Here is a 24509-nt window from a genome sequence, read left to right on the forward strand (position 1 = left end):
TGTCGTTTGATATGTTCACCCTCAACTTAACAAACCGGGTTCATCACTCTGATCTACCTGCAGGGAGAATTTAGATGAAAATAGTTACTCGACATGCAAACGGTTCTGGCCCTCCATCTCCAGCACCTAAATTTTGTTAAATTAGATTTACAAGCACTACTTTAAGGGCTGGGACTAACTTTACGTCCTTGTAAAAGCAGGAGTGCAAAAGCACGTGAGGCGCAGCTGAAGACAGGAGGAGACTTCAAGCCATGCCTGGGAGGGGCCTCTGTTGGTGGAGGCGATACAGCAATGTTCCTGTTGCTTAACAACCCTTTGCTCTGTAATTGAACTCTGCTCTTTGCCCCATAGTTACTTAATAGGGTTCTTTTTTTATGAGTATCTTATCAAAAGCTTTTGGGAGGAAACTAGGGGCATGTTAAAGAAGAGCCCTGCAAGGCAAAGGCCCAGTTTCCTGTTCCCACAGGGACCAACCAAATGCCACAAGCAGGATATGCATGTAATAGCAACTAGTATTCAGAGGAAGACGGTCTCGGTTGCTGGAAAAATATATATAGCTATCATTCATGATAGCCATCAATAGCCCTCTCCTCTACGGATATCTCTAATCCATTTTTAAGCCATCCCTGGCTTAAAAGGAAGCCATAAATAGACTGTGACAACAGGGTCGGGCTCTGGGGATTAGTAGTGGACCCCCTACTTGGGTGTTGTTATGTACTGAGTTGAATAGGATCCAAAATGCAGCAGTCTGATTGGTCCTAGAACAATAGGATTCAGAATGCAGCAGTCTGATTGGTCCTAGAACAATGCAGCAGTATGATTGGTCTGCAGGAGCCACCCAATCCAGCTCCAGATGGAAGTGAATCCACAACCTGATTGGCCTACAGGAGAATTCCGGAATTAGCCAATCACATTCAGCCCATTGTGTAAATAATGTATATAAAGCAGATACAGTGGTGCCTCGCAAGACGAAATTAATCCGTTCCGTGAGTGTCTTCGTCTAGCGGTTTTTTCGTCTTGCGAAGCAACCCTATTAGCGGCTTAGCGGATTAGCGCTATTAGCGGTTTAGCGGCTATTAAAGGCTTATCGGCTTAGCGGATTAGCTGCTAAAAGGCTATTAAAGGCTTAGCGGCTTAGATAAAGGGGGGGGAGCGGGAAAAAATCTCAAGACTCGCAAGACATTTTCGTCTTGCGAAGCAAGCCCATAGGGAAATTCGTCCTGCGAAGCAACTCAAAAACGGAAAACCCTTTTGTCTAGCGGGTTTTCCGTCTTGCGAGGCATTCGTCTTGCAGGGCACCACTGTACTTTGAGGGGACATTCTTTTCCTCCTCACCACTATGAGCTGAATAAAAAGCATGAAATCCACTTTTGACTCTGAATATACCGTATTTTTCGCTCTATAGGACGCACTTTTTCCCCTCCAAAAATGAAGGGGAAATGTGTGTGCGTCCTATGGAGCGAATGCAGGCTTTCCCGGGCTTTTTGCAGCTCCGCGCCACCCTCCAGACCCCCGCGCGAAGCTGCGCGGGGCTCCGGAGGGTGGCGCAGAGCTGCCTGCGCCCCAGGGCTTTTTGCAGCTCCGCGCCACCCTCCCGACCCCCGCGCGAAGCTGCGCGGGGCTCCGGAGGGTGGCGCGGAGCTGCCTGCGCCCCAGGGCTTCCTGCAGCTCCGCGCCACCCTCCCGATCCCGGCGCGAAGCCGCGCGGGGCTCCGGAGGGTGGCGCGGAGCTGCCTGCGCTCCAGGGCTTTTTGCAGCTCCGCGCCATCCTCCAGACCCCCGCGCGAAGCTGCGCGGGGCTCCGGAGGGTGGCGCGGAGCTGCCTGCGCCCCAGGGCTTCCTGCAGCTCCGCGCCACCCTCCCGATCCCGGCGCGAAGCTGCGCGGGGCTCCGGAGGGTGACGCGGAGCTGCCTGCGCCCCAGGGCTTCCTGCAGCTCCGCGCCACCCTCCCGATCCCGGCGTGAAGCCGCGCGGGGCTCAGGAGGGTGGCGCGGAGCTGCCTGCATTCCGAAGCCTGGTGCGCACTGAAGAGCGCGTCCGGGCTTCGCGCACCTCTCCACAAGCCTGGGGAGACCGGCTCGGTTCCCTAGGCTTGCGGATAGCAGGCTGTTCTGGGGGCTGGGGTCGGGGGAAGCTCGGGCTTCCCCCGCGCCTGCCCCGTGCCTGGGGAGGGAATTTTTTTTCTTTATTCCCCCCCCCAAAAAAATAGGTACCTTGAACGCACCTTGTTTTAGAGGGAGAGAACAAGAAAAAAAATTTTTTCCCTGTTCTCCCCCTCCTATGATCCGGTGCGTCCTATGGTCCGGTGCGTCCAATGGTGCGAAAAATACGGTATTTCAGGTGGTGACCTCATCAGAGGCCCAGCAAATACCCATCCTGATGCTGGCTTTTCCTCCAGCTCTCAACTTGTTTCAGTCCACGTTTGGTTCTCACCTTGTCTTCAAGTTCCTGGCTCTCCGAAAATGCCACAGTTAGAGGCAGGGCTTTTTCTTCAGCCGGAACTCTCTGGAACTCAGTTCCGGCACATCTAAGGTGGACTCCGTTGCCATTCTAAGAGAACGAGGGAGTTGCTCGTGGTGAGTTCCATCACCTCTTTCTCTAGAAAAAAATACCTCTGGTTAGAGGTAGGAGAGCATCATGTCCTTAGATGCTCTCAAATGACATCTTGGTAATCTATATGCTGACTTAAATGTTTATGTACATTTAATGAACTCTTAATTGTTATTTATTGATTTTAGTGTTCTGCCACAGTGATGTTATATATCTTATTTTGCATTGTTATCATATGAACTGTATTTGGCCTTTGATTTTTGTGTGAACAGCTCTGAGCGCAGATTTTCTTGTGGAAAACATGGCACATAAATAAAAGGACAGAGGCAATGCCCTAGCCTCCTTCCACGCTCCCAAGGGACTCTACCTGTAAATTTGTTTGCTAGGTAATAATGATGATGATGATGATGATGATGATAATAATAATTATTATTATTTACACCCTCACCCATCTGGCTGGGTTTCCCCAGCCACTGTGGGCAGCTTCCAACAAAATATTAAAATACAATAGTCCTTCAGATATTAAAAGCTTTCCTAAACAGGGCTGCCTTCAGATGTCTCCTAAAAGTCTGATAGTTGTTTTTTCCATTGACATCTGGTGGGAGGGCATTCCACGGGGCGGGCACCACTACTGAGAAGGCCCTCTGCCTGGTTCCCTGTAATTTGGCTTCTCACAGCGAGCGAACTGCCAGAAGGCCCTCAGTGTCTGGGCTGAATGATGGGGGTAGAGACGCTCCTTCAGGTATACTGGGCTGAGGCCATTTAGGGCTTTAAAGGTCAGCACCAACACTTTGAATTGTGCTCAGAAACATACTGGGAGCCAATGTAGGTCTTTCAAGTTATGTGGTCTCAGTGGCCACTCCCAGTCACCAGTCTAGCTGCTGCATTCCGGATTAGTTGTAGTTTCCGGGTCACCTTCGAAGTTAGCCCCACGTCGAGCTCACTGCAATAGTCCAAGCGAGAGATAACTAACATGCACCACTCTGGCAAGACATTCTGCAGGCAGAAAGGGTCTCAGCCTGAGTACCAGATGGAGCTGGTAAACAGCTGCCCTGAACACAGAATTGACCTGCACCTCCATGGACAGCTGCGAGTCCAAAATGACTCCCAGGCTGCACACCTGGTCCTTCAGGGGCACAGTTACCCCATTCAGGACCAGAGAGTCCTCCACAGCTGCCTGCCCCCTGTCCCCCCAAAACAGTACTTCTGTCTTGTCAGGATTCAACCTCAATCTGTTAGCTGCCATCCATCCTCCAACCGCCTCCAGGCACTCACACAGGACCTTCACTGGTTCTGATTTAAAAGAGAGGTAGAGCTGGGTATCATCCACATACTTATGAACACCCAGGCCAAACCCCCTGATGATCTCTCCCAGTGGCTTCATGTAGGTTCATCTTGCCAGATTTTTATATAGCTACCTATATTTTCTAATTGTCTTTTTCTGTTTTAACAATAACAGGAGACAGGGTCCGCCCCAGGCCCACGCCCATGGGTGGGTTGGGACACAGGACACACAAGCGAATGCAATGCTACCACACCTGTGCGCCATGACCTGTTCTTGTTTTTGTGTGAAGACAGGCACACTTTCTCTTCTCCCGCAGTTTTTTTGTTCCACCTGTAGTTTGGAACAATACCAGAATCAGCAGATAAGCTTGAGTCAAAAATACATCCTGTGGTTCTACTAAACAGCTTTTAATGGCAGTTACATAACTTTAACTCTGTGTGAGAAGGTTCCTTCCAACACAGCCCATTTGATTGAGCAATACCAGCACTTTAAAAAATCATCATCATCCTACTGTGTTATGGCAGTACTTGAGGCAGTGCTGATAAAAGGCAGCTACCTGTTCTGCTGGACATGAGCCAGTTCCTATCCCAAAGGCACTCAAGTCGCCCTCAAGTGCATGTTGTGAAGCCAGCCTATGATGAAAGAGCAAGATTTGCATTAGCTAGTGTGCCAGTTCAGTATCTCCTTTACATACATGGTGTCAGGGATGGGGCAGAGGAGGAATGGTGGAGACCACCTTCCCAGCCTGACCCTTCTAGAGAAGAAGACAGTTCGGAATTACGACAGGGGTTTGAGGGAGATCACAGCTCAGAGGAAGATGAGGGGGAAAGTTGGGAAGCAATGGGAGAGGAGGAGGAGGCAGAGTTGGAGCAGCTGGCTGACACTTTAGCACTAGAAAGCATTCCAGACCCACCATCTCCCAGAACCCGGCGAGCCTTAAAAGTAGGAGAGCAAAAGGCTCAGAAGCAAAGGGCCCTCAGTGCCAGTTCTAGAAGGGATGACAAATGAGGAAGTGGAAGAGAAGGGGAGGGGAGATTTACTTGGGGCAATGCCATTATTCTAAGAGGCTGCATTCCCAAGCCTCTCTCTGTAAATATTGAATAAAAGCAGTTGGTGAGGACTTTTCCCTGTCTTTTCCGTTCCTGGCAACCTGCTGTGGGGGTTGGTTCCTCAACCGCCTGACACATGCCATGGCTTGGAGGGTGTCACAGAGTTGGAGGGGTCCTTGTATGTCTCTGTCTGTCTGTGTCAATCACTCCCTCTCTCTCTCTCTCACACACACACACAGACAGACACACCGCTTGATGCAGGCAACCTGAAGCAAGAGGACTCCCAACAGTTTGTTGTCCTGTGTGTGCTATAAAACTTCCTGTTAAGTTGTGGGTGAACATATCAGACAACACAGCGATTCTTCAAACAGCTCTTGTTTATTCACAGGGCAGAACAGAACTGAACTGAAGGGTTCAGCCAACCTGCTTATATAGAGCTCAACTACAATGTAACTGTAACAACTTTCTGTAACTATCCAATCACTGAATATCCCTTTCAATTCCTTATTTGCATACGTGGACCTGAGTGAAAACTATCTACAGTATCCCCCTGCTGGCCCAGGGTGAGAACTTCAGTACATAACACTTCCAGTGAGGGACAGTCTGCCAACTTTCCAGCTCATTGCTTCCATTGCAGAACTGCTCGCAGATTACTGTACAGTGGTACCTCGGGTTACAGACGCTTCAGGTTACAGATGCTTCAGGTTACAGACTCCGCTAACCCAGAAATAGTACCTCGGGTTAAGAACTTTGCTTCAGGATGAGAACAGAAATTGCGCAGCAGCAACATGGCGGCAGCGGGAGGCCCCATTACCTAAAGTGGTACCTCAGGTTAAGAACAGTTTCAGGTTAAGAACGGACCTCCAGAACAAATTAAGTTCTTAACCTGAGGTACCACTGTATATGCCTTTGCTTTCTCACGGTTTTATAAGTATTATTGTATCAACCTCTGACAAGCAAATTAAAGATGGCTGAAACTGCAACAGACATGCACACATCAAAATGTATGGATATTTTAAATCCACAGGAAGTGTTTGTATGTTATATCTACCTCCGAAGAGGACACAGACATAATCATAGGAATGGGTGAATCTGTTTGTTTTGGTCCTCTTGGTTTCTTGTTTTCCCTTTCTTAAATTGAGATCTCCACATTTCTGCAGCAGTTTCCAGGTTGTTGTTGCTTTGAAGAAATCCACCAACATTCCAGAATGATTCTCTCCTAATAAACACATTTGCAATGCAATTTTGACAAATATATGTATTGTTGCAAGCAATTTCCCCCAACTGAATGCATTCTTGTACGTTAGCTTTGCTAGTATATGCATGGCCCAAAACAGGATTTGCACCCCTGCAAAGAGAAAAGCGTATCTCCAATTTCCATTAAAAGTTCCATAAAATCAGCATATGTGTGCAAATTTATAAGTAATTACCATAATTCAAATATAAATTCAATACACCTCCCCCTAGCAGGGAAGACAGCATGTGAGAGGTTTGCCTGCTCAGTCTGCTGAGCAGGTACTGCTAACAACTGATGAGCCACTTGCAAGGTATCTGCTTTCCCCTTTTGTGGTTCCTTATTATTAAACCAGACTTGGTCTAGACAGCCCACAAACACAGGACACCTCCCAGCCTGGGACAGACTTCTGCAAAGCAGGACGTGTGTGTAAGGATCAAGTATGCTTAAGGTAAGCTAGTGACCATTCACAGCCACAGTACTTGAGTTCCTAACTCTGCTGTGCTGCGTTACCTTGCATAGCAATCCCAGTTGCAACCAGTTTTCTCTCCCACAGTGCAAAGGTGGGGAACCTCTGTACTTCCATACACCTGAGACCAGCCAAGGCAAAGCTGATTTCAGCATCTGATAGAGCAGAGATGTGTCAAGGAAAAGGAAAAAGAAAGCCCTGTTTTGCATACAATCTGCACATGCTAATTTACATGTATGGTGGCAAAGTGAGAAATGCTATAATTTAAACTGGCATTCATATCAACATAGGGGTAAAGACCATGAGCAGTTGCCTCTGTGCCTCCTCTATCTACTATCTGCCAGTGAGCAACTTCAGGGCATCTGCTGATCCTTTCAATGTGTACAGTGGTACCTCGGGTTAAGTACTTAATTCGTTCCAGAGGTCCATTCTTAACCTGAAACTGTTCTTAATCTGAAGAACCACTTTAGCTAATGGGGCTTCCTGCTGCTGCCGCGCCACCAGAGCACGAGTTCTGTTCTCATCCTGAAGCAAAGTTCTTAACCCGATGTACTATTTCTGGGTTAGCGGAGTCTGTAACCTGAAGCGTATGTAACCTGAAGCGTATGTAACCCGAGGTACCACTGCATCTTTAAACGAGACTTAGATCAGGCAGCTGTTCAACAACAACAATTTATTATTTATACCCCACCCATCTGGCTGGGTTTCCCCAGCCACTCTGGGCAGCTCCCAAGAGAATATTAAAAACACGACAAAACATCAAACATTAAAAACTTCCCTAAACAGGGCTGCTTCTAGATGTCTTTTAAAAGTCAGATAGTTGTTTATTTCCTTGACCTCTGATGGGAAGGCGTTCCAGAGGGTGGGCGCCACGACCGAGAAGGTCCTCTGCCCGGTTCCTTGGTTCCCTCGGAGCTGGACCTCAATGTCCGGGCTGAACGATGGGGGTGGAGACGCTCCTTCAGGTATCCTAGGTCAAGGCCATTTAGGGCTTTAAAGGTCAGCACCAACACTTTGAATTGTGCTCAGAAACATACTGGGAGCCACTGCAGGTCTTTCAGGACCAGTGTTACATGGTCCTGGTGGCCACTCCCAGTCACCAGTCTAGCTGCCGCATTCTAGATTAGTTGTAGTTTCTGGGTCACATTCAAAGGTAGCCCACATAGAGTGCATTGCAGTAGTCCAAGCGGGACCATTCTCCAACACTCTTTAAACAATGCTATCTATAAAGCCGGGTGCATGGTCACCCTATCGAGTGCTAACAAATATAAGACATACCAAATCTCCTCCATTGTCTTCACCATCCATACTGATGATCAAAATGGGGTACCACCATTCAAAACACGGATATGGAGTTTGGTGATCTCTGTGCAGCAGCATAAACTTCTTTCAGCTCCAGCTGCAGGTCCTCCAAGGTGGCCACAGAGCAATACTGTCCTTTATTCCCACCTTCCTACAGAACAGGACAAATATTTGCAGATAGCTTACCAAGAACAGAATGGAGAGCATGCGTTTTATCTTTGGATAATCTTATCAAGATTCAAATAGAGTGTCTATTGGTATAACAGAGAAGATGTCAGGACACTGGACGAAGCATGTGAATTAAGGATATAAATACTGGAAAAGAAATAGAATAACAAAGCATTTCTTTCCAAAAAAGGGTTCAAGATGGGTGGCAGCAGCATGGCTATCTCCCAAAGCTGCACATAAATTACAGCAGCTCCAGTGACATTCATTTTCGGGGATATAAAGTTGGATGAACTATTATGGATCTCTGAATCTAGAACAAAGAATTCTTAAATTCATGTCTATCATTATGGGGGTGGGGAGGTAAGGCCAGCAAATAATTACAATATTCTGATATGACAGCATTGTGAATCAGGAATTATTTGCTTGAGTGTTATGCATTGCTTATTATAATAATAAATCAGTAAAATAAGTTGTCACTTGGCATTTGCACAATGCATTATATTTGCAAATATATTTTACTGCTGATTTTATAGTGGTCTTCATATATACATGCATGCATACATACACTATTTCTGTGACTATAATTTGTTTTATATTTCTGAAATCCTGGGTTTGAGGGCTGCCTAGTCCATGAAATCAGGAGGCATTTCTATGCAAGGCTGAAAAGTAGGGAAGGGTCAGAGCTCAGTAGTAGAGCCTCTATCTGCCTTGCACGCAGAAGGGTCCCAGGTTGAATTCCTGGCATCTTCTTATTTGGCAATCTCATAGCCAAGTAAGATTGTCCTCCATGAACACAGTTTTAACAGTGAGCCAAGGCTAATTCTGAATCCACACGTCCTTCCATAGTGGGGACATAGGTTTCCGGGCTGTAGTTGATCATGGTGAGGGTTTACCAAGCATGCTTTCCTCTTAGCACATTTCTCCCTTTTGTCCGGAGTTCAAGCCTCTTCAAAGCCCGTGACACCTTTGGTAGAGGCTGTTCTCCAATTGGAGCACTTGCAGGCCAGTGTTTCCCAGTTGTCTGTGTTTATACTACATTTTTTTAGATTTGCCTTGGGAGTCTTTAAACCTCTTTTGTTGACCACCAGCATTACACTTTCCATTTTTAAAGTTTGGAATAGAGTAGTTACTTTGGAAGACGATGATCAGGCAGCCGCACAACATGACCAGTCCAATGAAGTTGATGTTGAAGAATCATTGCTTCGACACTGGTGATCTTTGCTTCTTCCAGTACACTGGCATTAGTTCGCCTGTCTTCCCAAGTGATGTGTAAAACTTTTCAGAGACACTGTTGATGGAATCTTTCGAGGAGGAGATGGCGTTTATAAGTGGTCCGTGTTTCACAAGCATACAGTATGGTTGGTAGTACAATAACTTTGTAAACAAGCATTTTGGTTTCCCTGCGAATGTCCCGGACCTCAAACACTCTGCACTTCAAGTGGGAGAAAGCTGAACTCGCAGAGCTCAGGCGATGCTGGATTTTGGCATTGGATGCCAAATTCCTGGCATATCTAGGTAGGGATGGGAAACTAAATTGGCCAGTGGGTCTGACTTGGCATAAGGCTGTTTCCTATGTTCTTAGGAATACAAACTACAGTGGTACCTCGGGTTAAGTACTTAATTTGTTCTGGAGGTCCGTTCTTAACCTGAAACTGTTCTTAACCTGAAGCACCACTTTAGCTAATGGGGCCTCCCGCTGTTGCCGCACGATTTCTGTTCTCATCCTGAAGCAAAGTTCTTAACCCGAGGTACTATTTATGGGTTAGTGGAGTCTGTAACCTGAAGCGTCTGTAACCTGAAGCGTCTGTAACCTGAAGTGTATGTAACCCGAGCTACCACTGTACATATATCCCAGAGGGTTGGCTGTATGGTATTTAGTTATTTGCAGCAAAAACAAGAAAGAGTCTTGTGTTACCTTAAAATGCCTTACGGCATAAGTTTTTATAGACTAATGCTCAGTTCATCTTGCAGGGTATATGATCCTCATTTGTCAAGTGAATGGTGTAAAGAGGCAAAGAAGAGGAGATTAGAGTTAAATGCGAATGGAATGCAATTCTGTTGTTGCTGCTGCTGCTGCTTCATTATCTAATGTTTATTGGATGGATTTCCCCCCTAAATTGATTTTTGAACTCTGAATTTATTGTTATTCACGTTTTATACTGTATTTATGCTGTTTTTTGTTGCATCAATTAAGTGTTTTAAATTTGTTGTTAGCCGCCCTGAGCCCGGTTTTCTGAACCGGGAAGGGCGGGGTATAAATAAATTTTTTTTAGTATTATTATTATTATTATTATTATTTAACCTGAAGGTCTCAAGGACAAGTACTTAACAGACAAGTCAGTATTAACCCCACACATCAACCGTTAACTAAAAACGACCACACATTCAAACCTCAAATGTAAACCTCAAACCTCAACCCAAGCTCGCATGAAAGAAGTGATTGCTATATAAAATAGCAGACTGAACCAAAAGCAGCCACAACAGGAGAGAGATAAGAAGAGGAGTAGCATTCAGAAAAGTCTTGGTCTGGTGTGGAAAAGACATCAGCATTGGCACCAGGCCCTTGGGGGTAGCCATGGGGAGACATGACATTGCTCTGTACTTGTGGGAATTTTTACCTCCTAGCCTTCTGTTTGTGTTTCTGGGTGAAATAATAAGAATGTGCTCACACTAGAACACAGTAAAGTTGCCCCCCATGTGTTTCACAGCTTTTTCCTAGCTGTTTTCATAAACATGTCTTCAAGGACTGCCTCTCTCCATAGGAACCTACCTGGACCCTGAGATCATCATCTTTGTGTGCCTCCTCCACAAGAGGTCCAGAGGATGCCAACATGAGAACGGGCCTTTTCTGTGGTGGCTGCATTTGTGGAATGCTCTCCCCAGGGAGGTTCACCTGGTGCCTTCATTATACACATTGAGGCGCCAGGCAAAAACGTTCCTCTTTAACCAGGCCTTTGGCCGATTGACATCCAATGCTCTCTTAAATGTGTTGCGGAAGGGGAGAGGGGTTATTGGTTTGGTTTTTTGTTCTTATTTTTTATTATGTGTTTGGTGGCTTTTAATATTGTAATCATATGTTGCGAACTGCCCTGAAATCTATGGGTATAGGGTGGTATACAAATTTAATAAATTAATTAATTAAAATAAAATAAACATGTCAGAATTGTTTCTGTTTGTATGCACACCAGGGGGTCTGACAGGCAAGGATGCTTTTAGCTTGTGCAAAGCTCTTCACCTATTGGCTAGAGATGGGTTGCCATGTGTCCTCTTTCTCGTGGGTATGGAAAATGAGAGTCGTCATAGCGATTGATGGTTAAAAGTAAAAGTCGCAAAGCAACAACAAATCTTTGGTTACGTGAAACATATTTAATAAACACACAAGACATAACTGGCTGTGTGTTTGAAAAAATAATATATTCATTGTATTAAATTGTAGATTTCAACAGAAGTAGTTCATAAAGTTCAACAAAGAAAGTAGAAGACCTAGTGGATCAGTTCATTCTCTAATCAGTTTATGCATAAAGTCCATATATGTGAAAGTGTCTATTCCACCTGTCTGTTCATCCAGCAATCCACACAAAAGGTTGTTGCAGTTCCACAGAATCCTTTCACAGAGTCTAAGACAAGGATTTCCGGAATATTAGCCTTGTTTCGCCGTCCTAGGCTTCATCGGTAGTGCAGACTCATATATGATATCACAGGACAGTGGATCTTATAGCATAGTAGTCTCACATAGTAGTTTCACATATATGGACCTTATGCATAAACTGATTCAATACAATGAATAGTATATATTATTTTTCCAAAAGTACAGCCGGTTACGTCTTGTGTGTTTATTAAAAGTAAAAGTCAGCAAATGTGTCCCCTTTTCTGCTCTTCAAAAATGGGAACCCTCCAATGGGTGTGGAGATGGTTTGAAAAACAATGCATCAAACAGCAGCATTACACTGCTTGGTACCTCAAATCACCCGGACCCTGTGCTTGGCATCCGAGGCTCTCCATTCCTTGAGAGGTTCCAAGTTTGACAACATGAGAACAAGCCTTGGTGGCTTCCCATCTGTGGAATGCTCTCCCCAGAGAGGCTCAGAAAGAGCCGTTCCCCAGTGGAATGGGCTCCTTCAAGAAGTGGTGGGTTCTCCTTCATTGGAGTTTGGGTGGCCATCTGCAAAAGTGGATCTAGGGGAGCATAACCAATTCGGTCACCCTGGGTGGAGATCTTCTGGGGTGCTGCAGCAAGCACCGCAACTATGAAGTCCAATGGAGCGTGAGAAGGAGGTGGCGAGGCACCGGACATTTGCATTGCCCAGGGCACCACTGAAATTCGAGATGCTAAGCTTTTGAATTATGGTGCTGGAGGAGACCCTTGAGAGTCCCATGGACTGCAAGAAGACCAAACCTATCAATTCTTAAGGAAATCAGCCCTGAGTGCTCACTGGAAGGACAGATCGTGAAGCTGCAATACTTTGGCCACCTCATGAGAAGACCCTGGAAAGACCCTGATGCTGGGAAAGATTGAGGGCACAAGGAGAAGGGGACGACAGAGGACGAGATGGTAGGATAGTGTTCTTGAAGCTACGAACATGAGTTTGACCAAACTGCGGGAGGCAGTGGGAGACAGGAGTGCCTGGTGTGCTCTGGTCCATGGGGTCACGAAGAGTCGGAAACGACTAAACAACAACAAGGTCTGGCACTACCATCTGTCAGGGATTCTTTAGCTGCGTTGCCTGCATTGAAGGCGGTTCGACTTCCTTCCAACTCTCCAATTCTATGATCCTATAAACAAATTCCTAAGCAAACAAAACGAGAAAAAGCGTGTTGCGCTGCAGGCAAAATTAGATTGCTTAGCAAATGAAGCAAGGAATAAAAGTTGCCAGCGTCGATTTCTGACGCTGAGGACAACACCAAAAAGGGCTTTCCCTTTTCCGAGGCAAGGCGGCTGGTGGTGCTCAAAAGCATCCCAGCAGCGTGAAAATCTGACAGCCATTCCCGGGGGCGCAGTTGCCGCCTCCCCGCCTTGGCTCTGCGCTCGGGCGCGCAGCATGTGATTCCGGGCCGGCCGGAGCCAGGGGAGGGGCTGCCGGGACGGCCTCTTCCTTCTCCCGCTTAGCCCTGCCCGCGCCGGGGCGGGGAGGCTGCCTGAATCACGGGCATCATGTGCCCGATGCCCGGGCTCCAGCGGGGCATTTAAATGCCAGCGGGCGCCGGGCCCGGAGCAGCGCCAGCTTCCGCCACCATCTCCGCCGCCGGCCCGAAGCAGACGCCCGGCCTGATCCATCTCGCCCGGAGAGAGACGATTGCGCGCTCCTCGACCGGGTCCTGCTTCGCGTCCGTCGCCGCGCTGTGCGCCCTCGCCGAAACCCCTCGCCATGAGAGCCATCCCCGCGCCCGGGATCCGCTTCCTGCGCTCCTTCTCCAGGGACAGCTGGTAAGAAAGGGCAATCCGGGCCTCGCCTTGCCGGGCCGGCTGCTGCTTGGGGCGCCCTCGGGGCCGGCGCCGCGGCGCGATGCGCCTAAGCACGGTTTGGAGAGGTCGCCTGTCGGCGCTGGCGAGGGCGCTTTCCCTGATCCTCTCTCGCCTCCCTCCATTGGCTCAACGACGGAGGGTGGAGAAAGAGAGGGCTTTATTTTGCAGCTGGGGTGACAACCCCCCCCCCCCGCATGGGTTTGGGAATCTGGCTTTAGGCTTGGAATCGAGCCGGCCTGGAGAGAGGGGGAAGAGTGTTTGCTGCATCCTCCTCCTGATTCAAGGGTTTGGTTTTTGCTTTCTTTCTTTTCTTTTTCCTTTGTGTGTGTGTGTGGCGGTGGTGGTAGTTTATCTCTAACTGGTGGGAAAAAGAGCACGCTGACTCAGAGAAACAAAGCCCAGCTGTGTGTAGAGAAATGCCGCAGAGAGGCTTCTGGCTGGCTGCAGCTCAGCGGCGCGCAGCACGTGCCCTGCATGCAAAAAGGCTTCAGGGTTCAGCGCCAGCATCTCCAGGTAGCGTTGGAAAGGACAGGCGGTGCAGACAATAGCGAGCGAGATGGGGCCTGGCTGGGTTCATTTGCAGACACACAAGCCTCTCTTTTCCCTCAAAAGAATTCTGGGTGCTGCTGTTTACCCTCACAGAGTGGCAATGCACGGGCAGATCCTGGCGATAAGGTTTACCTGTCTGTTTTTACTGTATTTTGTTCCTTCCAGAATTTGAACAGCTCTGCATTAAGTGTGTGTGTAGAATCATAGAATCATAGAGTTGGAAGAGACCACAAGGGCCATCGAGTCCAACCCCCTGCCAAGCAGGAAACACCATCAGAGCACTGTAGAGAGAGAGAGAGAACGCAGTGTAAGAAAATAGAATATAACCTTAAGAACATTATGTTAAGAACATGAAACTGGCAGGAATTAAAAACTGCAGGAATAAAATGGACTAATAACTTGGGGCGGTTTGAGGGGAAAGAAGCGTTTTCAACCAACAGCAAAAACATAATGTTGAGGCTTGCATTCTTTCTAGAAAAAGAATTTTGGAGAACTGGTGCCACAGTGCTGAAAGCAAGGTTGCAGTGCACTTGGTGGCACATTTATTTGTTCTGTAAAGTGGGCTGCTAAAGTGGATGAGTTACAGCCTCTAAGGCTTACCTGCCTCACAAGGTGGTTGGAAGAAGGAACACCCTCTATGCTGCCTTGAGCTCCCTGGGGTATAAATAAATATAAATGATTTGTGGGCAGAGAGATAGGAAACCTGTGGCCCCCCAGATGTTGCTGGACTATAACTCCCATCATCCCTGACCAATGGCTATGCAGGGATGGGAGTTGTAGTCTAGCAAATCCCAGGTACCTCAGCATGTTAGACTGGCTTTTGTAGGAAAGATCTACTATCAAGATACTAAAATCTGGAAGACTTCTGCACGAGGGTTTTCCATTTGCAATCCAAATGGGATTTCCATTCTTCTGCAACATTTTTCCAGATATTCCTCCACAGGAATTTTTCTAAAGTAGATGCAAAACGTAGCCTTGGAACCAGCCCAGAGTTGTGACATAGTTAATCTTGGAAGCATTTAGATTCACAATCCTAAATTATTCTTAAATCTGAGCCTTAAAACTGAGTGGTATGCTGCTGTTACGCCATCCATTCACACTTCAAAGTTATCATTTTGCAGATTGGTCCTTGTTGTATCAGCTTCTTGCTGGTTTCAGAAGTACTTTGTCAAAGCCTCTCATTGCTAGTTTATATAGAGTACCCAGGGCTTGCATTTTCACTTTTTCGTAATTTATTTTCCGTATTTATAGATGGCCTTTTGAGGTTCCCCCTCTCACGGTAGCTCCCAGCATTGTTAAAAACAATCGAAGTAATACAAACATAACAATAAAAAAAACACATCAACAAACCTAACAATCCTCAAAGCAATATTATAAAAAACAATTATCAGTAGACTCAAATAATACAAGTGTAAAAGCAAGCAGAAAAAATTGGGAAGAGAAAAATACCAACATAAAAATGAATTTAAAGCAGTTTGGGGTTTTTTTTAAAAAAAATCTTAAGCAGGGAGTTCCATGGGCATGGGGCAATCACGAAAAAGGCCCTGTCTTCTGTGGCAGCCTTTATAATGCTTCTTGATGTCAAACCAACAAACAGGGCCTCAGAGGCTAAGCCTAAGACTCGGGCAGGTTTATACAAATAGTCCTTCAAGTATTTTAAGGCAGGGTAGGGGGAACCTGCGGTTGTCCTGATGTTGTTGGACTACAACTCACTTTCATCACCAACCACTGGTAATGCTGACTGGGGCTAATGGAAATTAAGAGTCCAGCCACATCTGGAGAGCCACAGGTTCTCTGTTCCTGGTTTAGAGCTTTGAACCATCACCACTTTAAGTTGGGCCCAGAACTGAAGGAGCTGATGCAAAGTAAACTTTGCCTGCTGTGCTTGAATCAGCTACATTTTATCTCATTCACGCAGGTGTTGAAAGGAAAATAAGTTCAGGCTGATTGCATGGGGCTGGAAGAGGCTCTTGTGTTTACCTGGCTTCACTTAATCTTAAGAGGATATCACATCACCTGCAAGAGACTATCTAAATCTCAGTTTAATTACTCCAACCGCAGGGGTTATACTGCCTTTCTTGGGAAGCAGTTGCAGACATTTCCTAGCAGAAATTACACTTCGATCTTTTGAGGTCCAATTGCTACACTGTGTGACCCACATGATTCAGTTTTCAGTTGTGTGTTTGCAACATTGAATAGTTCCACCCCCACATGTTTCTGTATGCCATTGTTCAGTAATCAGGTCATCTCACTGCAGCGCCGTCTTACAAAATGAATAGAATAAGCTTCCAATGAATATACACAAGCAGAACACTTTGGGACTAGGCAAGGCATTTTGCATCCTTTTGGGTTTTTGCTTTTTTGTAAGTACCGTACGTAGCTTTCTTCTAATTTCTACGTGGATATTCATTTCTTGATGCTTGCAGGGTCAAAGCAGTAACTTGCATTTGTGAACGAATCTCTGCGGGTGAAACACACTCGACTCCATCCATTCCATACTAGACACTGTTTTTCTGTGTGTGGGGGGGGGTTGCATGCTAATCTGCAAGAGAGCAAGTTGTGCTTGTGTTGCTTTCGAACGCTAGCCCCCAGTTGGGGTGGCCCTGTGCCTTACTTACAGAGGATAGTCCTTTACATTTATCTGAAGGGCTGTTAGAGGGAAGTCCTCTATTTGAATTGTCATCAGGTCCTCATCTGGTTTGCGGGTGGCGCTGTGTGTTAAACAACAGAGCCTAGGACTTGCCGATCAGAAGGTCGGCGGTTCGAATCCCTGCAACAGAGTGAGCTCCCGTTGCTCAGTCCCTGCTCCTGCCAACCTAGCAGTTTGAAAGCACGTCAAAGTGCAAGTACAGATAAATAGGTACCACTCCGACGGGAAGGTAAACAGCGTTTCCGTGTGCGCTGCTCTGGTTCGCCAGAAGCGGCTTAGTCATGCTGGCCACATGACCCAGAAGCTGTATGCCGGCTCCCTCGGCCAATAAAGCGAGATGAGCGTCGCAACCCCAGAGTCGGTCACGACTGGACCTAATGGTCAGGGGTCCCTTTACCTTTACCTCATCTGGTTTAAAGATAACACATCACAAGGAGGACGGGCCCTTTAAATTGCTTATCCACGACCAGCAGCTGGACACCAGACTGAGCAGATACATGGATCACCTAATCCCAGCCTCCCCTGCTTTTTGATTCAGATTATTCCTCTCTAAATTTGCATCTATATGTATACATTAGCACGTGGAAATCAGTGCCCTCTTTCCCCTCTTGTTCAACAATGTAAAAGCAGCCGCCCATGCCCTGAATTATACTTGTGGTTGATTCCAGCAGTCTTCATGATAGTCAAGAATATAAGAAGAGCTTGTTGGGTCAGGCCAGTGACCCATCTAATCTGGCATCCTTTCCTCATAGTGGCTAGTGAGGGGATGCAGGTGGCACTGTGATCTAAACCACTGAGCCTCTTGGGCTTGTTGATCAGAAGGTTGGCGGTTCAAATCCCCCCCGATGGAGTGAGCGCCTATTGCTCATCCCCCACCAACACTAAATGATTCTTTCTTTTAAAAAGGTAGAAACAATCAAGTTAAGAGGGAGTATCAGTCAAAGACTCCCTTCAGTAAATCATTCTTTGCTGCCTTTGCAAAAGTAAAGCTATTCCAAATCTTGGGTGCTTCCCCCGCCATGGTTCTGGCAGCAGAAAAATCTTTCGCAGGGCCTCCGATGGCGAGTGAAATTGCCAATCAAGCTTATGTGAAGGAAGGCAACTCCTGAGAAGAAAAGGAAAAAAATGCAATTCAAGCAAAAATTCTAGAGGGAAGTAAGCAAAACAAAAACAAAATCCTGAAGAAGACAACTAAAACAAAACTTTACAAGCTAGGCCAAAGGCATATTCAAGTAAAAAAATGTCAGAAGAGGCCTCTTGCATCAGACGAAAAGCCCATTTAGCTCATGATACTGTTTTCTATAGTGGCCAACCAGACATTTATACAAACCCTAGGGGCAGGACATGAGAGCAATAGCTCTGCCCTGCTAATGCTCCCCAGCAGCTGAGGGCAGTAGCCAAGAAAAGGAGTTCGGCTAGTGCAAGGACTTTTGTCTCTGCAGCAAGACTTCCCTTCCCCATCCCCTGCAGCGCTTAAATCTGTTCTGGGGTTACCCCCTACCCCTCTGGAGCAGAGCAGATTTGGAGATGGTGTGCAGAGAGGAAGGAGAGAGAGAGAGGAAGTTCCATTCTCCATCATGCCAGTGGGAATCCTTCTGCTAAGGGAAGTACTTGGAAGTATGCGGGTGGCGCTGTGGTCGAAACCTCTGAGCCTCTTGGGCTTGCCGATCGGAACATCGGCAGTTCGAATCCCCACGACGGGGCGAGCTCCCGTTGCTTTGTCCCAGCTCCTGCCAACCTAGCAGTTCGAAAGCATGCCAGTGCAAGTAGATAAATAGATACCACTGCAGCGGGAAGGTAAATGGTGCTTCTGTGCGCTCTGGTTTCTGTCACGGTGTTCTGTTGTGCCGGAAGCAGTTTAGTCCTGCTGGCCACATGACCTGGAAAGCTGTCTGTGGACAAACGCCAGCTCCCTCGGCGTGAAAGCGAGATGAGCGCCACAACCCCATAGTCACCTTTGACTGGATCTAACCATCCAGGGGTCCTTTACCTTGACCTTGGATTCTACTGTGGTTATTCAGAAGCATGGTTCATGCCCCAGTCCTGGAAAGAGCACATTGCCATCATGCCCAGTAGCCACTGTTTGCTTTATTCTGATGTCTAAAGGCAGACGGGCAGAGAACTAACAAACACAGAATTCCACAAAGTCCAAATGCATTATTAGCACATGCACACAACCACACACGTTCCTCCCCTCAGGTAATGAAGATCATCTTGCAGATGTTTTCTGCCATGACCTCTTCCTTGCCAAGCAGCGCTTTCCAAGACTTTGTTTCCTTCCGGCATTCTTTGCCTGTACACATTGCGGCCGGCCGCTCTCTTCCTTGTCTGCCGCTCCTTCGTTTCGGAATCCTTTAAAGTGATTTGTTAGGACATCCTCCGGATGACCAGTTGGTTCATTTTAAAGCGGTGGTGGTGGGATTCAGATCCAGGGACCGAGGGCAGCCTTCAGGGCAAAGCCTTCATTGCATCCCCAATGCGTTGGCCTGGCTGGAATGTGTCCTTAACCCCCCATATTGCCTCTTGCTCTGCACGGAGGACAGGGAGGGGTGTGTGTGTGTGTGTGTGTGTGTGTGTAAACTACACTACTGCACAAAGGTAAAAATATACATGCATTGGTCTGCCCACATTTGCCTCCAGCTCCTCCTGCCATTGCCCTTTGGCCCTTGGACTGAAATAACGTTTCCCATCTCTGTTTTGAAGCAGTTGGACAAAGGCTCAGATAGGCAATGGTTGCTCAGAGTTGGGTTCACCACCAGAGGATTTCTCCAATTGTACATGAGAAATAAAGAACTTACTTTAATGTGGAGGAATGAAATGGACCAGTAGCTTTGGTGACCGACTAAAGGTAAAGGTAAAGGGACCCCTGACCGTAAGGTCCAGTAGCAGACGATTCTGGGGTTGCGGTGCTCATCTCGCTTATTGGCTGAGGGAGCCGGCGTACAGCTTCTGGGTCATGTGGCCAGCATGACTAAGCCGCTTCTGGTGAACCAGAGCAGTGCACGGAAATGCTGTTTACCTTCCCGTCGGAGTGGTACCTATTTATCTACTTGCACTGTGTGCTTTTGAACTGCTAGGCTGGCAGGAGCAGGGACTGAGCAACGGGAGCTCACCCCGTCGCAGGGATTTGAACCACCGACCTTCTGATTGGCAAGTCCTAGGCTCTGTGGTTTAACCCACAGCGCCACCCGCGTCCCTTGGTGACCGACTAGCCTGGCTCTATTTCTCTTCTGTTTATCATGTATGGCCACCTTTGCTTTCCCCAGTCCAGATCGTCTCAATTATCCTGGGCTTTGGCTCCTTGGAGACCTGACCTGCTTTGCATCTTCCCATTAACCTACTGCTCTAATTAGAGGGAGGGAAGCCTTGAGTGTGACGCAGTTAGCTTGGTTGCTTAAGGGCCCACTCATCTGCCTAATTATGAGTCTAATTATGCCACTACCTATAAGGAAGCAGGCACAATAGAGGACAGGCCTCCTTCCTTTTAGCAGCTGGGTACACAAGAGGTTTCGTTTTGTACAGGAGAGGGTTTGTGGCTTGGTCGGTGCAACCTGTCATCCGGGGATGACTTTAAAAGGCACCTGCTGATAACAGACCTCTTCACTCAAGGTCCTAAGAACATTGTGCCTAAACTAGACGTGATGTTGGGGTCGGTCCATCATTAGATCTGCAGTGGCTTCTCTTTTCTTTAAAAGCAACCTCCAGGACTTGGAAGAGGGGGCATTGGATTTGGGGATTTGCTGCTAGAGGAGGGGAGATTAACTCTCCCTGTGATAGTCCTCACTTTGATTTCCTCCTCCTCTGAAGGTCATATTAGCTGTGGAGGACAAAAAGGCAGCTATCCAGATTGTACCTGGGTTGTTGTTTTACAAACAAGCAAACAAACCCCATACTGTGGCTCACAGCAGCTTGGGGAAAGTGTTTCTGTTAGGAAAACTTACTTATTTTGTTTGCTTAAACCAGGGGTGGTGTAGTGGTTAAGAGCGGTGGACTCGTAATCTGGGGAACCGGGTTTGCATCCCTGCTCCTCCACATGCAGCTGCTGGGTGACCTTGGGCCAGTCACACTTCTCTGAAGTCTCTCAGCCTCACTCGCCTCACAGAGTGTTTGTTGTGGGGGAGGAAGGGAAAGGAGAATGTTAGCCGCTTTGAGACTCCTTAAAGGTAAAGGGTAAAGGGACCCCTGACCGCTAGGTCCAGTCTCGGATGACTCTGGGGTTGCGGCGCTCATCTCGCTTTACTGGCCGAGGGAGCCGGCATACAGCTTCCAGGTCATGTGGCCAGCATGACTAAGCCACTTCTGGCGAACCAGAGCAGCACACAGAAACATTGCTTATCTTCCCGCCGGAGCGGTACCTATTTATCTACTTGCACTTTGACGAGCTTTCGAACTGCTAGGTTGGCAGGAGCAGGGACCGAGCAACGGGAGCTCACCCTATCGCGGGGATTTGAACTGCCGACCTTCTGATTGGCAAGCCCTAGGCTCTGTGTTTCAACCCACAGCACCACCCACGTCCCTTTTTTGAGACTCCTCAGGGTAGTGATAAAGCGGGATATCAAATCCAAATTCTTCTTCTTCTTCTTCTTCTTCTTCTTCTTCTTCTTCTTCTTCTTCTTCTTCCCTCAAGGCTGCAGCTCCCATCATCCCTGACTACTGACCACCTTGTTGGCTGGGGCTGATGCAAGTTCCCTGACATCTGGAGGTCTGCAGGCCATTTAGATAGGTTACCATTAAAATGTGAACTAAATCAGATTTCCCCCCCACCCTTGCCTGTTACTCAGTGTCTGACGAAGCCGTTTCCATAGATGGCGCCTTACTGAATCACAGGCTTCCAAAGAAATAATCATAGCTGGATAAGTTTCCATGTTCTTACTGAAGCTGGGCTCTTGATGAGTCGCAATCAAGAAGCATTGGGGGCGGGGTGGAATTATGTTATGCATCATGATTTTTGCAAATGATGCTGGAGGAGAAGAAGAATATTTTGTGAGTGCAGAAGTGAGCTGAGGGCAGGGTGGATAAAAATCAAGGATTTTTTTAAAAAATAAAAAATAAATTTTTTTATTTAAATCAGATTTTTTTATTTAAATCGATTTTTTAAAATTTAAATCAATTTTTAAAATTTAAATCACTTTTTTTAATTTAAATTGAATTTTTAAAATAAAATGCTTTTGGAGGAAAATATATTTCTAAAGATAGTTTTCTATTTAAGTTACATTATAGTCCAAAGGCCATCGGGAAATAAGGATTTGTTTTAAGTTTTACTTGTGTGCTGAAAATCAGTCTAAGGGTTTTTTTGTTTTTGTTTTTTTAAAAAAAATGTTTAACTGCATCAGTTAACAAACATGGATACATATGCTATAATGTTATTGTTTTAGTTAAATAAATTGTTAAAATTATTGTTAAGGAAATGATTATTTTTCTCCTTCCAGTAAAGTACAGCAGAAAAATTGTCCAAATATAAACAGTTAGCTTATTAAACCTCACACTAATTTCATAATTATCTGTCTATGTATTTCTAATAATATAACCAAATCAGCAATTTTTGTTATAACTGTAAAAACTACTCTGAAAATTTATTATTTCAAAAATGAAACCTTTATCTGGTCGTAAATATTAAGATTATACCAGTAGGAATGCCTTTCTGTAAAAAAAAGAGCTTTTCCCACGTCACTCCCCTTTGACTATCAGCATCTGTGACGCTTCTTGGTTAAACATCCACAGACTTATTGCTCTGCCTTAATCCCCAGCGATTTGTTGGCCGCTGAATGTGTGCGGGGAGTCCCTTTGCAAGGAAGGCTCAGACACAGGATCAGGGAACCTATGTTTCTCCAGATGTTGTGCATCTCCCACTCCCTTCAGCCCCAGCCATCATTGGCCAAGGATGATGGGAACTGGAGCCCAGCAACATCTGGAGGACCACAAGTTCCCCATCACTGCTCCAAACTCTCTCTCTCTGTGTGTGTGTGTCTCCTCCTACCTACTGCTCACATCTGGTTCCCTGTAAGGTCGGCAGTCCAACATGCAGTTGGAGAAAAACAAATACGATGGATAAGTCTTTATAGTTGGGTGGTGATGGGGGAAAGCAGGTAGGGTGACTGACAAGGATGTGCAGGAATGTTCCTTAGAGCGGATCACGCTGTACCTTTTTTCTCCCACGCTTTCAACCGTTGGATTAAGCATGCTTGCTTTCTTCTGCTTATCTTGCTTATTCTGATGCTCCCCGTCTATCTCTATGTAGATGCTTGATAAGCATAGGGAAATGTCAAGTGCTGGTCGGCCTCTAGCATGGAAGGAAGGAAGGAGCACACTGCTCAGTGCCAGAGGGCATGGTTTGCAATGTGCAGGGTTCCTTATTCAGCCAGCAGCATCTCCAAGGAGGGAAGAGGAAGACCTAAATACCGCGAGAACCGCTGCTGGGCAGGGTAATGTGCTGAGCTACATGAACCAGTGAGCAGAAGCATCTTCCTAGGAAAGCAAGGGGTGTGTAAAGCCACAGTGATCCATGCGACGGTCACCTCCAGGCTTGACTACTGTAATTCGCTCTACGCGGGGCTGCCCTTGAAGCTGTCCCAGAAACTCCAGCGGGTGCAGAATGCTGCAGCGAGGCTCCTCACGGGGTCTCTGCCATGAGAGCATATTCACCCAGTGCTTTTCAAGCTGCATGGGCTCCTGGTGGAGTACAGGGCCAGATTTAAGGTGCTGCTTTTGACCTTTAAAGCCCTTCACGGCCTAGGACCCTCGTACCTACGGAACCGCCTCTCCCGGTATGCCCCACGGAGAGCCTCAAGGTCCATAAATAGCAACACCCTAGTGGTCCTGGGCCCTAAAGAAGTTAGATTAGCTTCAACCAGAGCCAGGGCCTTTTCAACTCTGGCTCCGGCCTGGTGGAACGCTCTGCCTCATGAGACCAGGGCCCTGCAGGATCTGATTTCTTTCCGCAGCGCCTGTAAGACAGAGTTGTTCCGCCTGGCCTTTGGCTTGGAGCCAATTTGATTCCCTCCCTCCCTCTCTTTCTTTTTTCTTTTCCTTCTCCTCCTGCGATGAGGCTACATTTTAATATTTTAATGTTTCATTGTTTTAATGTTGTATTTTTTGTTTTTAAGTTGTAATCATTCAGCTTGTTTTTATTATTGCTTGTAAGCCGCCCTGAGCCCGGCCTTGGCTGGGGAGGGTGGGGTATTAATAATAATAATAATAATAATAATAATAAATTCTAAGTAGACCAATCCAGTGCAGCCGTGCATGGGCTGTTTCAATGCTGAGTTATCATTGGGGATTGGGGGGGGGTGCTGAGTCCCAGCTGTATTTCCTGTCCAGCTGTCGCTGTAACAGCTTAGAAGAGTGCTATGAACCTAACTGTAGCTGAGCATGATGCTGTTGCATCACATTGATCATGAAACATCCCTCCTCACCTTGCCAATGTGCAATCCTGTTGGGGGTGATGCCAAACAGAAGAGGTTGCCCCCTTGAGGTTTATACTTGCTTCGTTATTTTGCATATTTCTTTCTTTTTTAAAAAAATCATCTTTATTGGTTTTTCAGTTACATACTCCACATACACATATTGTATTACATTTTACATTTCTACTTGCTCTTGAGAGCTGACTTCCCTCCTTCCTCCTCCCCACTTTTTTGTATCGCATCTGACGTTTTCGCATTGTTTTTATCCATTTTGCATATTATTGTTCTTCTTCCATATTTGTCCATAGAGTATTTGTACACAAATAAATCCTTCTATTTACACAATTCTTGTTGTCTATCTATATTCATTTGCAACTACTGTTAGTTA

General features: G+C 46.7%; 1 protein-coding gene and 2 long non-coding RNA genes across 4 annotated transcripts in view; 2 read left to right on the top strand and 1 right to left on the bottom strand.

The window, feature by feature from the left end:
• LOC308463895 overlaps positions 1–24509 on the bottom strand; it is a 288783-nt gene that overhangs the window by 84083 nt on the left and 180191 nt on the right. The window lies entirely within an intron of this gene.
• LOC308463918 lies at positions 639–5209 on the top strand. Its single transcript, XR_013979823.1, has 3 exons — positions 639–704; positions 2342–2577; positions 5147–5209. It is a non-coding gene; the product is annotated as an uncharacterized lncRNA (long non-coding RNA).
• The window catches only part of SLC37A2 (solute carrier family 37 member 2), a 57370-nt gene continuing 45965 nt past the window's right edge, over positions 13105–24509 (top strand). The window contains 1 exon segment of the mRNA XM_080982683.1: positions 13105–13483. Within this exon segment, the coding sequence (XP_080838809.1) occupies positions 13425–13483 (59 nt within the window). The 5' untranslated portion in view covers positions 13105–13424.

Source organism: Podarcis pityusensis, assembly GCF_964106645.2.
Source record: "Podarcis pityusensis genome assembly, chromosome: 15".
NCBI lineage: Eukaryota > Metazoa > Chordata > Lepidosauria > Squamata > Lacertidae > Podarcis > Podarcis pityusensis.